This window comes from Furipterus horrens, unplaced genomic scaffold, assembly GCF_987537825.1.
Source record: "Furipterus horrens unplaced genomic scaffold, mFurHor1.1.pri manual_scaffold_1, whole genome shotgun sequence".
Classification (NCBI taxonomy): Eukaryota; Metazoa; Chordata; class Mammalia; order Chiroptera; family Furipteridae; genus Furipterus; species Furipterus horrens.
Genome location: NW_028327171.1, coordinates 47,396,007 through 47,410,621, shown reverse-complemented (window position 1 = coordinate 47,410,621; position 14,615 = coordinate 47,396,007). Strand labels below are relative to the sequence as shown.

The window sequence follows — 14,615 nt, the reverse complement described above, 5'->3', positions numbered from 1 at the left end:
AAATATACACTATTATTTTTATTAAGATTATTTATTTATTTTTAGAGAGGGGAAGGGGTAGAGAAAGGGGGAGAGAAACACTGATGCTTGAGAGAAACATTGAACTGTTGCCTCTTATACGCCCCCAACCAGGACCTGGTCTGTAACCTAGACATGTGCCCTATGGGGAATCGATCCGTTGACTTTTTGGTTTGCAGGCTGACACTCAACATGCTGAGCCACACCAGTCAGGGCTATGAACTATTATTACTAGGCAAAAGTCTTGACTGAATAAATATTGAGCACTTCATGACTCTCAACACACACATACACATACACACACGCTGTTACGCATCTGAAAGTGAAAAGCAATATATATGTAGAGTTACTATATTTCCTTAATTAATTCCTAGCAATATTTCCTCTGCCAGGCAGGCAGTAGAAAAATTATGTCCTATTGAATTTTGTGAAATATTAATAATGCTTTTCTGGATGATTAAAGGAAACTTTGGAGCTTGAGTGATCTTTACTTGCAGGTTGTCAGGTTCTTAGATTGTAGGGCAATAAGTTTTCTTCTGCTTTATCCTGGTCTAGTTCTACCCTAATAGCTGGATATAAACATAATTGAGTGAAACATGTGTCTTGCATGCTATTAAAAGCAGGGAATGTTACTGACCAAAGTGAGTCACTGATAATTAGAGAGTGAAATACAAGTCTGTCAGTAAAGACTTAGTGAACTGAGTCAATGAAAAGATCAGATTTACAAGTATTTACTTTTTTTTCTGATGAAATGAAAACTATACTTTAGAGGGTACTGAGAAATCTGTGCCAATCTTTTTGGGTACCATCAAGTATTTTAGAGCTATATTTGACTCATGATAGCTAGTGATGATGTAGTTTTCTTAAATCTTAAGGCCATCCTTGGCTGGTGTGGCTCAGTTGTTTGGAGCGTCATCCCATAAATTGAAAGGTTGCAAGTTTGATTCCTGGTCAGGGAACATACCTAAGTTGTTGGTTTAGTCCTCAGTTGGGCAACCAATTGATGTCTCTCTCTCATATCAATGTTTTTGTCTCTCTCTGTTTCCCTCCTTCCCCCCCTTCTCTCTAAAATCCATAAGAATGTTCTCAGATTAGGAAATAAATACATAAATACTTAAAAGAAAAAAAAAAGCTTTAGGCCAGAATAACCTTTTTATTTTATCATTGCTGAGAAAAACATGTAATGCTAACTACCTATTTATTAAAACTAATCCAGAGCAAGGGATTTCATTAGCCTTACTAACCCCCTTTATATATTGCCATATCAGAATCAGTTTGACTGATTAGAAAGCTCTCTTTGCCTTCTCCGCTCCCTCACCATTGTCATAGAATTACATGATTCCTTTCGACCAATGGCATATTTAGGTAATGAAACTTTACACATAAAAATCCAACAAATTTTAATAATTTGTGCGGAATAAAAACTGAAAGGACACACCTGTTTCAGCGCCCTTTTTACTTCTTTAAGAGCAAAGAGGTGGGAACGATCCGTGTGGTTGTTAAAATGTTGAATAGCGTGTCTCAGAACAGGTTCCAAGTCAGGGCTGGCAGTTGATATGGGGTGCACACAGCCCAAGCAGTCATACTGGGATGTCACCACAGGGCCCTCAGCTTGACAAATGAAGAGTAGGCAAAAGGGCAGTGTTAATGAGCAGAACCACATTCAGATACATTGTCCTAAATAAGTAAGACAACTTCAATAGCCCTAGTAAACGAACTTTCTAATAAATTCTAGTATGTCTTAGAAAAAGAGAACATAAGACTGCTTTTTAATCAGGGGGAAAAAACCTATCATTGACTTAGGAACATCTTACATACATACTGTTGTGCATAATTACTTGAAATGTATTTAAAAATTATTGTAAATTATAGAAGTAATACATGATTTACTCTCTTATAAAAAGGTAAACCATTACAGATATATTATTATTTATTCTTCATTGTTAACTAAAGCTCCTTGAAGCCTGGTTCAGGGTAAAATACATTTTGTCAATTCAATTCAGCCAACGTGTCCATATTTTGCACATGCTGTAACATGCCAGGTGCTGAGCTACATGGACACATGAATTAGTAATGGTCACTGTGGTGAATGAGTTGGGCAAAGTCGAGTGGGAGAGACAGAACTGGAGATGGATATTTCAATATTAATTTGACAAGGGCTTGGAAAGACAGGAGCCCAGAGTGAATTCAGGACAGATTTTCCTGAGGAGAAAAAGCCAGAGCCAAGAAGGGTAAAAAGCGGACAAGGTCAGTTGGGCAACATGAGAAGTGAAGCCTGAGGAGAAGGAACAGATGGCTCCCAAGAAAGCAGGGTGAGTCTGGGGCAGCAGCGGGGGACGTGGTGTGTACACATTTCACCAGGGCTTAAAGCAAGAAGCAGGGAGTGCTGGTTGAGGTGAGAACGGTTGGTGGAGAGAGCCCTCTGCTGCTGAGCCTGGGCCTCACTGGGCTGTCCCAGGGTCATGGGCTCCTTGGAGAAGCCGATGAAAGCTGTGGCGCCCTCTTCAGGAAAATGAGGTACTCACAACGTTCTCCGCATAATTTTAGGGTATACCTGGATCCACTCAGGTGAATTCAGAATGGTTGGCAGTAACAATGGGGTGTCACTGAAGGGTTTTTTTTAACAAAATGATAAATATTAAAACAGGATTGAGTTTCATTAAGTTACCAAGTAATGTTTGCAACTCCCCCATCAACTGTTTTTTGACTTTCAGTCCATAAGTATGTGGGTCAGCTTTCTTCACTGCTTCCCTTGCAGAAGTTATGTGGCATCAGGTTAGCGGGCAAAGTTAAAAAACTGGAGTGGACTTCCATGGGAGAGGTGAGGGAATTACTGATGGGAGAACAAAAGATTGATGATCATGGGAGGTAAAAGGGAAGATGGAGAAGAGAATGGAGGCTGGTTTGCTGACCTCAAGGGCAGCTCTGACTGGGGTAAAAAAAGGGATGAAGCAGCCTTTTGAGGGTGAGAAGAGTAGGGACTGATGCAAATTCAGTTTTTCTGGGTGACCGAATGCCCCAACATTTCTATGGAATTTTTAAATTTTAAAAGAATTTTTAATTTTTATTTTTTATTGTATTTTTCATTATTATTTAGTCTCCTTATAATTGTGAGCTTACAAGTTGTGGCCAAGAGCTTTTTCCCTCATAGTATCTATGTGCTGTGCTCAGGATAATGTGAAAATTTCCTTATGAGCTAGAGGTCTTAAATTGAATAACAAAAAGCTACTCCAAAAATTGTTTATTTACTTGTGATTTCTTTTCTATTTGGACTGTTTTTCTTTGGATGCCACTTCTTCCAAGAACTGAAACTCAAGGGATATTCAAGTGGTTGTGGGTTCCATATGGATGACTAAGCCAGGATTGACAATTGCCCCTCCCTCCACTGATGTTCAAGAGTGACACTGAAGACGCTGTTCTGGAGCCTCATATACTGAAACAATATGTGAAGGCTAGTTCTGAGTTGGCTTTTGTGGCTTACATTACTTAGATGTGCCCATTCTTCTTTACCCAGATGTTCTGCCACCATACATACAGGTCTATATACCAACTCTGCTGATTGCTAGCTGTGGGATCTTGGGCAGATACTTTACTGTGGTGTGCCTCAGTTTCCTCATCTGTAAAATAAGAATATTTACACTTGCCTCATAGAATTGTGGTGAGGATTAAATAAGTCAACATATGTAGAGTGATTAGATCTGTGGCTGGCAATAAGTGTTCAATAAATATCAGCTATGGTTTCTTTTATTCTGATTATCCTTAATACATTATTATGATTCTACCTGCAGGCCTATCATCTAGTTCAGTCTACAACGATCCCTTGTAGTGAGAAATACTGTGATCCCCTTTCAGAGATAAAGAAAATGAAAACCAGAAGTGTTAAGAGCTTTCAAAAGATTTCAGGCTAGATGGGACTTCAAAGCCTGGCTTTTTTTGCTGTAAGATGCCGCCTACAATGAAAGACAAGTGGTATGTTTTCTAGTTCTTTCCCAGGGCCCTTGCACACACCTAATACAGTGCTGCTTTCCAGGAAGAGGGTCAACATAGTGCTAAGGGGATGAATGACAGGAGTCTGGCCCCAACTTCAGGACTTGGCCACCCCCAGGCCCAAACCCCCACCAAGGCTGCAAATGGCATTTCTATAGCCACCCGGTGCCCTTGGGAAGGGGCTTTGTCTAGGTTATGCTCCTGGCCTCACAGGAAAATGGTTCATTTCCCCCAGGGCAGGGCCACCTGATATATCAGCTACCTGTAGTAGTCTGGCAGGTCTGAGTAGCCAGGGCGAATTTCGAATTTGCTCTTTTCCCCACAATTGCAGTGCATTCTCCTGTGGCCTAAAAGCGAGGAAAAACAAAAAAGAGACCAGTTATCTTAATCTCTCAGATGGAGAAGCACACCTAGTACTGTTGCTCAATAGGCTTTCCTTTTGTCTAATACTTGTCAAGATTTTTTTCTAAGAGAGTTTTGAGACACAAGAATGAATATTTTTATAGCTTAATCATTATTATTTACAAGACATTGATATTCATGAGATATCAGGAGCAGAGGCAGAATAAATGTGGAGGTTTTAAAACAGTTTCATGTTTGGAGTGCTGGAGATACTCCTTTATCATCAAGGTGAACACAATGCCCCAGAACCAGCTGGCTCAACTCTCCTCTTGACTTACATTTCAGCTTCGACGTTCAAGTGCACACTGGGTGCAGGTGTTTTGACATTAAAGAGGCGAGTCCATGCTCTGTGCAAAGAGTAGCTTGCTTCCTGGCAGTTACTGTCTGCAGTCTCCCTCACTTAAGGCCAAACAACCAGCTGTCCTGTAGCACTCACAGGTTAGACATTTGGTTAACACAGCCATTGTTATCAAAATAAGGTCCTTTCATAATGGATCTCCTTTCAACCTCCTACAATCAAATGAGGTCAATTTTATCTCTGAGCCCTTGGGTTCAGAGTGGCCAGCCAGTTGGAGTCAGAGCAGGATGCAAACTCAGGTATGTGCAAATTAAGCATCCATGGTATCCCCTACCAGCCTTTGCTCTTAGCCCAAATATCAATCTGTTCACTCTCTAGGACCTGGCCCATGAGTCCCAATTGGTAATAGGAATCCCCTCTTCATGGGAGGGCTTTCTCCACGTTTAATGGCTGGCCTCTCCATGCCCTTTCTGTTTACGCAAGAACACAGACATCAAGCATCTGACTCTATAAATATTGGAGGGTTACCGTGCACCCCTCACAAACAGTCTCAACAGTACTCATCATCCCCAGCACTAGTAAAATAATCTGGCAATTCCAACGGAGAAAACTGAAGGCTCTGGAACATCACACTTACAGCCTGCTCAGGTTCTTTGTAGTCACAATCCTGCCAGGTTTTGTTACTTTCAACAGGACAGTTGCCCTCCTTGACTTTGTACTTGATTGAATAGAATGTGTTCTGCTCATCCTGAAAAAAAGCAACCGAAAATACATGGGATTCATCTAACTGATGTAACAGCAAACCACTTGAGTGGGAACTGACACACTTATAAATTGTTGATATTGATGTAATTCAACAAGAGCAAAATATTTATGAAAAATACTGAAAGTTATAAATACTTGGAAGAATGTTCATAATGTAAATATAAATATATATGTTTAAGTCACAAAGTAGTATCCTTAGTATTATTAGCCTGTTTTTTGTAGAAACCAATTTATATATACATATAAGATATTATTTTTATTTATTTATTTATTTTTAAAATATTTTATTTATTTATTTTTGGAAAGCAAGTAGGAGAGGAAGAGAGGGCGAAAACATTGATTGTTTGCCTCTCCCAATCACCCCAACCAGGGACTGACTCTCAACCCAGCCATGAGCCCTGACCTGGAATTGAACCAGTGACCTATCCCTTTGTGAGTTTGTTACAGAAACAGGGGTGTTCCAAAAACCCCAGAGTTTGCGGCTGGGGATGGGGAAAAGGAAGCAGCTTTTAGAATGCCTCCACATGCCTGAGGCTGGTGGCTAGTGTCTTTTTTATGCAAAATGGCTTTAATGCATCCAAGGCCTCAGGTAGATGGAAGGGGTCTTGAACCTATGGAGAAAGCACACAGAGCCTGCGGGAGGTTCTGTGAATGGTCAGAACTGGTTACCGCACCCACTGCATCAGAGGATGTAGTCAGGGATTTAAAAATAAGCGGCAGACATTTTAGGCGGACTGACTGTGCGGATTTGACTGAGGCTGAGGCTGTCTATGTGAATTTAACTGAGACTGACGATGCAGTTTTAAGGAAGGGATGTACCTTGCTGCTTTGAAAAGGAACAGACTGACCATGTGGGTTACAAAAGGACCAACCATGCAGTTTACAAGGAGGCTGAGAATCCACGAGGTTCTGGATTAAAAGCTGGTGTACCCCATAACACAGACGAGGTCTGCCCAATCAGAACTGAGTGATTGGCAGCTACTGGTAAAGCTGAACTGTGTTTGGAAAGTAGGGAAAGGGTTTCTCCGACTTTTCTAAAACTAGCCTGGTTTGGTAGGGGGGAGGCAAGGATATGTGTTTATGGGTGTTTTAAAGAACATAAGACTTAACAACAGAAATCCGCAAATAGCTAAATCTATAACGTTAAATAAACAATTATTTTTCTTTTCACTAAACTCTGGTATTGAGAGTTATAATTTTGGCTGCGGGCAATCGGGCCCCTAACTAAAGAGCCCGTGGGTTTGTTTTCAATTGGAGTAGCCCAGGGGTTCTGTAACAAGTTAACATCCAACTATACTGGTCAGAGCAATGTACATATATGATTTTTAAGGTCTGGAAAGTTATGCAGCAAAGATGTTAAAATGTTTGTCTCTCACTCTTCTTTAAACAAATGTTCTTATATTGTCAGAATATTTTTTTGAAAACATACATTACTTTTACAATTAGAAAATAAACAAATGAGGACTTTTTTATTTTTGATAAAATGTTAAGTTATCTCTGAATAGTGGGATTAGTTATGATCATTTTAGTATATATATTTGCTTTGTTTTGTTTTCTGTTTTGTCTAGTATGCCACGAATTAATAAATTAAACTTCTAAAGCTCAAAGGTTCTGAGTTAGATGAGCTTTCAGATGCAATGTCCAGACATGTTGGAGCATCAGGGGACCTGAGAGGTGATGTTGTCCAGTCCCTCACTTTGCAGGTGAGAGAAAAGAGGCCCAGTTGATAGGGCATAATAGCTTAGGCAGCCTCCCACCATGGAAAGGCCAAGCCAGCACAGATTCCCTGAGTCCTGGGGCAGTGCTCTCCAAAGCCTGCATGCCTCAGAGTATTTGCATCTGGGAGATGAGGGGGTCAGACAAGATAATCTCTGAGGTTCCTTCCAGGTCTCAGATTTGGATCAAGCAGTAGGTGGTAGTGGTACACATAGCAAAGTAAAAAGTGACTCTATGGACATTTTAGAACAAAAGAGCACATTTGCCATGGATGTCAGCCATGGATGTCAGCCGATGAAGACGACACCAATACAATGTTGCTGAGGGCACCAAGGCTCACATGATTACACTAGTTTATAAAACAGAATGACTGTGTTACTTTCAGAAAAATAATGCCCACTGGGCTTTTTTATTTTATCTCATCACATCAAATGGCTGAATTTTTCTTCCACCAAAGTAAACTAGCACAGAGACATAATGCAATTCATTTAAACAAACTACTGAAAGTTTATATTTCTTTTTTTCAACTTTGGTTTTGTTCTTTTGTTTTTTTCTTTAAAAATAATTTGCTTTCTTCTGCATGCCAGAAGACAGATTTCTAGTTTCAAACTAGACTTCATCAAGAATAAAAATATCCCCCTTCCAGACCATCTCTATATTAACCAATACAAGACATCCTTCTGGAATATAAGCAAGTATCAAACCATTGAATCTACAATTTAATACATAACCTGTTGTGGCAGAATAAACAAGAATTTCCCCCAAAGAAAGATTTTAATTTTCCAAGCATAAAAGAGTCTAAGAGGATCATATATGAACTAACAAAAATCTTTAATTTCAGGTTCGATGGTAAGTTGAGTAACTCACTGGCATCTGAGGAAAGCTGAAACTCTTACTAATAAATAGATAAAATAGAGAATGTTTACATTTCTTAAGAAACAGAATTCCTTTTTTAAAAATGAATATCCTGTAGAATGCCTTTACTTTATATTTACCTAATATTCTAACAGTAAAACAGGCACCAGATGGTTGATGACAGCTCAGCAATGCTGGATGCAGGACAGTTACGTGTACACTTTTGTTTAATAGTCCAACAGGATGACTGACAAAGTCTAGACAGCATGTCATATGATCCTATCTGCTGCTTTTTCTACCATGGTCCAAGATCATCACATGGATACAGCCGGGACTAGGCCCCAACTTTTAGGAAAAAGACCACCAACAAAAAAATCAGGGTGGTAATTTGGTCCCCGCATCATCTGTTTCTGGAACTGGAAAACAGAAGGTGGGACATGCAGACTGCCACGAGGTGAGGAGTTGGAACAAGCTGGTGGAGGGAGAGTGGCACAGCCCATGAGTAAGGGCACTGGGTTTGGGATGCCGAGGGCGCTGCCAATAGAGCATCCATGGGATCAAGCACTTATACTTCCTGCGGTGTCATTCTCTCCACAACCTTAAAATATCTGTATGCGATAATAAATAGATGAGTTAGGTAATAACTCGGTGTGTTGAATATGCATTCATCCTGTGACATGAACCAGCAGGGAGAGAGCTACAAGGTACCATGCACATTCTTTAAGTTTTCTTGTGTCGGATTTGACTTGTTTGTTTTCAAGGCTATCCAGGGTCACTCTACCCAGGGATTTCTTTGAAGAGAAGAGTGGTCTGCTGAGACTGGTTTCCGTAATCCTTCCTTTGCCAAGAGATAATAATTGGCTTTAAAGAAAAATAAAGCTAAATGTTGTTTAATTTTTACTTTTTCCATATAAGTTGCACCATTCGGAGTGTTTTCATATAAACAAACAAAAATAACAATCAAGTGCAAAAAAACCACAATAATTTTTGATGCATCCAGTTGTTGTATCATCAGGATGTTCCAGATGCTTCCAGGTAACTCTAGTTTCTGTACTGTAAATTTTCCCAGTGGGCAAAGGTCAAAATCAAATGTTGTATTTGTGATATGAAAGTGCCCAGTTTTCTCTGAGGTTCACAATCTGCTGCACAATGTGTCTCTCCCTCAACATCATTAACTTTCGGTGAAGCTCTACCAGTTCACCTAGGCCTGCCTTGTCACATTCACCATTCTTTATTTGCTTATCTGATCTGCTTAGCTTTGCTGGACTTTTCACTTCGAGAATCTGGTTGTTGTTGGTATTTAATGAAAGTGGCAGAGGTTCATGATGTAGGGGGAAGAAACAGAACTGCTTTCATTGTCACTGCCATCACTTTAGCTAGCGCTTGGACTTGGGCTGTCTCCTCTATTCATAGCTCTCTCCATTTTGGAGTCATTTTTATTATTCTCTGCTTCATCTGAGTCTTCCTCATTTTCATCAAAATGCAGATCTTTCATGATAGACCTCACAGGACCTTGTTGCCTCATCTGGAACTGTGTGAAACTGGTGCTGGAATTGGAGCTAGAACTGGAGATAGAACTGGAGCTGGAGCTGGAGCTGGAGCTTGAACAAGCCAGACTGGGTTGTACACACTTGGGCTCCAGCAGAGGGAAGGTGGCCCAGAGCAGAGCAGAGCCACACAGGCAGAACTCAGTTAGTGGGGTCCCAGGAAGAAGGCTGAAAGGACAATTGCCAAGGTCCCCCCACCAGCTGAGTCCCGCCCCCACTCCACCCCCACACCTCTCCTGTCTGGGTCTGAAACTTTCTTTTTCTTGGAATCACACATCCTGTCAGGATTTATCTTCAACCTGAGTTGATCAATCAGTGATAAAAAAAACAATATTCAAAACCAACTAGAACATTGCTATTCCCTTGTTGCGTTCAGCCATAGGGATTTTTTTGGCAGATATTTTGCTTAACGCAGCAAAACTAAGTTAATCTCATTTGTGACTCCTCTTAGATGTACCACACCACCCCTCATTTACCCTAGATTTGTTGTGGTATAATTGACAAGTGAAAGTTATATATATTTAAGGTATACAATAAGGTGATTTGATACATGAATACATTGTGAAATGATTACCACAAATAGGTTAATTAACACCTCATCACCTCACATAAATACCTGTTTTGCATGTGTGGTGAGAACACTTAAGGTCTAGCCATTTGGTAAATTTCAGGTATACAATACGGTACTGTCAACTCTTGTCCTCATGCTGTACGTTATATCCTCAGGACATAATCATCTTATAACTGAAAGTCTGTACCCTTGACCAACATCTCCTCACTTCCCCCACTCCACAGCCCCTGGCAACCACAGTTCCATTCCTGCTCCTGTAATTTTGACTTTAGTTTTTACATAAAGGAAATTTATAGATGTAACCACTTATTCAGCCCCTTCTCATTTGAGGTCTGGAGGTCTTTATATTTTAGTCTGAGGCTGGTTACCCAGTAAATGTTGCTCTGGCCTGACTGAACTTCTGGATCTTACTGCTCTGCATAGGCTATTTATTTATTTTAGATTTTATTTATTTATTTTTAGAGAGAGGGAAAGGGAGGGAGAAAGAGAGGGAGAGAAATATCAATGTGGAAAGGTATATCAATCGGTTGCCTTTCACACACCCCCAGTGGGGACCTGGCCAGCAACCCAGGCATGTGCCCTGACTGGGAATTGAATTGCTGACCTTTTTGTTCTCAGGCAGGTGCTCAATCCACTGAGACACACCAGCCAGGGCACTGCATAGTCCCTTTAAATGACTCCATCTACCTTTCTTTTATTTCACCCTAGGATATCTGTCCTCTGATCACTAGCCCGAAGACTAGTCACACCCTGCCCTCCACCCCTAGCCCAGAGAGTGGGATTGGTCTTTTGTAAATGCTGTAAGCTTCTACCTTTGATCACCAGTTCTTTGGTGATTGGTGTGTGTGTGTGTGTCCTGGGTTCCAAATGGCAGCACAAATCCCAAATGACCTCAGGGTTAAACACAGCTCACTCACCGTCTTGTTGACTTCAATTATGCGGTACAACACAAACTGGTTGCCACTTTTGCTTCTACTGTTATATTCCTTCAGAGCTGTGTCCACAGCCTTAAAAACATCCTCATCATTGCAGTCAATTTCCTCTGAGTGGAACTCCTGAGTTAAACTTGGCAGCAGCCTGGAGCAAAGGAAAAGGATGGCAATTAACTTCATGATTTAACAGTCTCCCTCTGGCAGTTTCACCAACAACTGGGAGGTGTCTTGGATGCTGATGTTAATTCTCTTCAGGCCCTTATCTTCTGTTTCCCCTCTCTGGGCCTTAGTACTTCAGGGCCCTGCTTGGATTCCTACTGTCACCCTCTATTTGTCCTATTAGAAAAGGACAAACAGCTCTTCTGGGTTCTCCAAGCAGGTTGCAAGCTGGTACATTACAACACTGGGGTCAGTGACAACAAATGCTTGTTTGCATTTGGGAATCATGTGGGAGCACAGAGCAAATTTCCAGGCAATTGTGCAACTTTGTATAGCAAATCAGGTAAGAAACTAATAAAGGAGGAGAAAGCAACACCAGCTACGTGTTATTCCCTTTTCCAAATGATTTCCCAAAGCCATTTATGAAGGTCAGTCGTCGTCGTCGTCGTCGGCAGCCGTCCGTCTCGAGAGACGATGGCGTAGCTTCTCGAGAGTCTATCTGCACCGCCGAGAATGACTGTGCAGTCCGATTCGGAAGTGACAATCCCTGCCACACATGTTACAGGTGAAGGCAGATGGCTGTTGTTGCTGCTGCTGACGCTGCTTCCGCCTCGATCTTTTCTGGACCGCCTCCTCGTTGCGCGCAGCCTCCGCGCGTGACGTACCTTGCCTGACCGCGAGCCTCCAGGCTAGGCGGTCGTCTGCTTGTACTTCCCATGTGTTGAGATTGATGGAGCATTGTGTCATGTCCTTTTTGCAGATGTCTTTGAACCGCAGTTTTGGGCGCCCTGTCATCCTCTTGCCTTCTGCTAGCTCGCCGTAGAGGAGGTCTTTGGGGATACGGCCTGCATCCATTCTTTTGACATGGCCGAGCCACCTGAGGCGTCTCTCGCTAAGAACTGCATGCAAACTGCACATATTGGCTCGCTTCAGCACCTCGGTGTTGGGGACCTTATCCTGCCAGGCGACATGCAGGACGCGTCGCAGGCACCTCATGTGGAAGCTGTTGAGTTTCCTTTCGTGCCTTGCGTAGGTGGTCCACGTCTCGCTGCCATAGAGGAGAGTGCTGAGTACGCAGGCTTGGTAGATGCGCAGTCTGGTTTTCTCAGTGAGGCTGGAATTGTTCCACGCTCGCCGGTTCAGTCTGGCCATAACTGTGGCTGCCCTGGCGATTCTCCGGTTGACCTCCAAGTCGACTGACAGAGAGCTCGAGATGGTGGACCCGAGGTAAGTGAAGTCGTTGACAACCTCCAGGGTGTATCCGTCGATGGTGATGCATGGGGGAGTCCCCGTGCCTTGAGCCATAACATTCGTCTTCGTCAGGCTGATGGCTAGTCCGAACTCCTTGCATGCATGGGAAAGGCAAGTGACTAGCTGTTGGAGTCCCTCTTCGGAGTGTGATGTCAAAGCTGCGTCGTCGGCGAAGAGCATCTCACGGATGAGCACCTCTTTGATTTTGGTCTTGGCTCGTAGACGGGCCAGGTTGTAGAGCTTGCCATCGGATCTGGTGTGAATGAAGACACCCTCGCTGCAGTCCTTAAAGGCGTATTGGAGGAGCATGGAGAAGAAGATTCCGAACAGCGTAGGCGCGAGGACGCAGCCCTGCTTTACTCCGCTGCTGACTGGGAAGGCCTCAGAGGTTGCGCCGTTGTAGGACACCGTGCTGTGCATGTTGTCGTGAAAGGACATGACCACAGCAAGCAGATGTGGTGGACAGCCAATCTTCCGTAGCAAGCTGAAGAGTCCGCTTCGACTGACCAGATCAAACGCCTTCGTGAGGTCAATAAAGGCGAGGTAGAGTGGTTTATGCTGCTCGTGACACTTCTCCTGCAGCTGGCGTAGGGAGAAGATCATGTCCACTGTTGAGCGGCCAGCTCTGAAGCCACACTGGGACTCTGGGTAGACGCGGGAAGCAAGGGTCTGCAGGCGGGCAAGAGCGACCCGGGCGAATACTTTGCCGACGACGCTGAGGAGAGAGATGCCCCGGTAGTTGTTGCAGTCGCTGCGGTCTCCTTTGTTCTTGTACATGGTGATAATGTTGGCGTCTCTCATATCCTGGGGGATGTAACCCTCCTTCCAGCAGAGACAGAGTAGATGGTGGAGCGGCTGTAGCAGGACTGGTTTCCCGCTCTTTAGGATTTCTGGAGGGATTCCGTCGCTTCCTGGTGCTTTCCCGCAAGCGAGGCGGTCGATGGCTTTGCCGAGCTCTGCCGCAGTAGGTGGGGTGTCTAGCTCCTCCATGACTGGTAGGTCTGGGATGGCGTTAAGAGCAGTGTCTGTTACGGTGTTCCTCGTTGCGTACAGCTCGAGGTAGTGCTCGGTCCACCACCGCATTTGCTGTTCCTGGTCAGTGATGACCTCACCTGTCTTGGACTTAAGGGGGGCGATCTTGGAGGGGATTGGGCCTGTTGCCTTCTTGATACCCTCATACATTCCTCGTGCATTGCCTATATCGGCGGCTTCCTGAATGCTTCTGCACAGGTTTAGCCAATAGGTGTTGGCACAGTGGCGGGCGGTCTTCTGGACTTTGTTCCTGGCAGCCCGTAGAGCTTGAAGTGTACTGGGAGTGGGCGTGACCTTGTAAGCCAGCAGGGCCCTCCTCTTAGCCTCGATCACGGGTTCCATTTCTTCCCAGTGAGCCTCGTACCAGTCAGCGTTCTTCCGCTCTTTCTTCCCGTAAGCAATAATGGCGGAGTTGTATATGGCATCGCGGAGACGTGGCCAATTGGATTCGATAATGTCATCTGCCGCCACTCCCTCGCCGAGTGCATCTTCCATCTTGTTGATGAATTGCTGGGTCTTAACTGGGTTGCTGGCACAACTGGTGTTGATGCGTGGGCGACCCTTCATCTTGGAGTGGTGCAACCTCTTCGGCATTATGCGCACCTTGCTTACCACGAGGGCATGGTCCGTGTCGCAGTCTGCACTGTGGTAGCTGCGGGTGAGGAGGGTGCTGCCAATATCCGTTCTTCTGGTGATGACGAGGTCAAGCTGGTGCCAATGACGGGAGCGGGGGTGCCTCCATGACACCTGGTGGATCTCTTTGCACTTGAAGAATGTGTTTGTCACGCACAGGCCGTGGTGACACAAAAGCTCAAGCAGTCGCTGACCATTCTCATTGATCTTTCCTCTCCCAAAGTTTCCGAGGCAGGTGGGCCAGGCCATGTGGTCGGCTCCTACTCTTGCGTTGAAGTCTCCAAGGAGATAGAGAGCGTTACTTCTGGGAATCTTGGATAACGCTTCGTCCAGTGCATGGTAGAACTGTTCTTTCTCTTCGGTGGTGGCGCAGAGGGTTGGGGCATACGCGCTAAGAATGCTGACTGGGCCGAAAGTTGTTGACAATCGGAGGGTAAGTAATCTCTCTG

The 14,615-nt window shown here is 43.8% G+C and overlaps 1 protein-coding gene across 1 annotated transcript in view; it reads right to left on the bottom strand.

Annotated features, from left to right (window-relative positions):
- Positions 1 to 11,484, bottom strand: part of LOC150021039 (kininogen-1-like) — a 35,532-nt gene extending 24,048 nt beyond the window's left edge. Inside the window, exons 1-4 of the mRNA XM_090275174.1 lie at positions 11,077 to 11,484; positions 5,343 to 5,453; positions 4,268 to 4,352; positions 1,457 to 1,629 (exon numbers count right to left, since the gene is read on the bottom strand). Coding sequence (XP_090131300.1) covers positions 1,457 to 1,629; positions 4,268 to 4,352; positions 5,343 to 5,453; positions 11,077 to 11,271 — 564 coding nt within the window. The 5' untranslated portion in view covers positions 11,272 to 11,484. The remainder of the gene's footprint in view (positions 1 to 1,456; positions 1,630 to 4,267; positions 4,353 to 5,342; positions 5,454 to 11,076) is intronic.
- Positions 11,485 to 14,615: the final 3,131 nt, after the last annotated feature.